This window comes from Cyprinodon variegatus, unplaced genomic scaffold (genome assembly GCF_000732505.1).
Source record: "Cyprinodon variegatus isolate N-32 unplaced genomic scaffold, C_variegatus-1.0 Scaffold595, whole genome shotgun sequence".
NCBI lineage: Eukaryota > Metazoa > Chordata > Actinopteri > Cyprinodontiformes > Cyprinodontidae > Cyprinodon > Cyprinodon variegatus.
Genome location: NW_015151048.1, coordinates 231,121 through 232,507, shown reverse-complemented (window position 1 = coordinate 232,507; position 1,387 = coordinate 231,121). Strand labels below are relative to the sequence as shown.

At 40.9% G+C, this 1,387-nt stretch overlaps 1 protein-coding gene across 1 annotated transcript in view; it reads left to right on the top strand.

The window, feature by feature from the left end:
* Positions 1–1,387, top strand: part of scfd1 (sec1 family domain containing 1) — a 31,536-nt gene that overhangs the window by 6,755 nt on the left and 23,394 nt on the right. Inside the window, exon 5 of the mRNA XM_015392525.1 lies at positions 1,081–1,136. Within this exon, the coding sequence (XP_015248011.1) occupies positions 1,081–1,136 (56 nt within the window). The remainder of the gene's footprint in view (positions 1–1,080; positions 1,137–1,387) is intronic.

Genomic DNA, 1,387 nt, shown 5'->3' with positions numbered 1-1,387 from the left:
CGTCCTGGAAGCACGATCCATCTGGGAAGCACGGTCCGTCCTGGAAGCACGATCCATCTGGGAAGCACGGTCCGTCCTGCGCATGCGCCATCAGCTCATTTGAGCATCCAGATAAACATCCAGCTTGCCCTCCATTTTATTTTGTTAAAAAGACCTAAATTATGTTTTTACCCTCCCCAAAAATAATAAGCATACTAAAATATAATGTGTTAAAGGTTAATAATGTATTTCCTGAGAAAATAAATGCCTCTAAGTCCTATTTTGTCAATCTGTGCCAGATCTGCACCGGATGCTACGCTACTTCCGGGAGCTAACTTTATCAGCTTTGGATTTAAACATAAATCTAGTCCTTTAGAGTTTTATGTTTTCCTTTCGTGTTAACATCATGGTATATAGTTCGTAATCTAAAGAGAGAAACAACTAGAATGCAGATAAACATGGTTTAATCAGATTTACCGCTCTGATCGTGTCCCATGATGACGTCAGAGAAGCTGTTTAATGGAGAAAATGGAAAAAGCACAAAAATTGTCTCAGAAAAGTCATAAAACATTTTTAATAGATGTGTATTAGCATTCTTTAGTGAGTTAAGGATAAAAATAAGTAATTTATGGAAATGATTCATGGCGCAGGACGGATCGTGCCTCCGGGACAGATCGTGCCTCCGGGACAGATCGTGCCTCCGGGGAACGTTTTCCAACACCTTTTCCTCAGTGCCCGTCAGCAGAATAGAGATCAGAGAAAACTCTCTGAGCCCTACGGTGTCCTGCAGGCTCCAGATCATCACTGTCATCGTTATAGACGCCAATGAAACGGAATGAAATCATTCTATCGTTAATTCACCAGATTAACACAGCTATGTAGAACAGAAGCAAGCTGCCGTTTTAGAGTCAGCTTCCTGTTTTTAATCCAAGTCTGAGCATGAAAACAGTTTCCAGATGTTCCTCTAATTGTTCCTTTTTATGAATAAAGTCTCACATGGAAGCTTCAGGTGGTTTAGATGTTGTTCACTTTTAACTAAGCACTTCCTGTTTGGATAAAGCTCTGATAGCTTCATGGTCTGCGTGTGATTCTGTGCTTCAGGTGCTGTGCCGATCATCCGATGCCCCAGAGGAAACGCTGCAGAGATGGTGGCCATGGTACGTTCTCCCTCTAAACCGTTCGGTTAACCTCATAATATCCAGTTAGAGCATTTTCTAACTTATTCCAAAAAAAGCTAAAAATCAATCCTCTGGACTTTGTTTCCAAGTTTGAAGACGTTTCTCTTCCATCCAGGAAGATTTTTCAATTCAAAATGTCAGAAATATTGTTTAGTTCCAGGTTTTATCCAGCAGCCCAACAAAGCCTGGTTTTAGTTTAGAAAACATGCAAATAGAAACGGATGAACGGG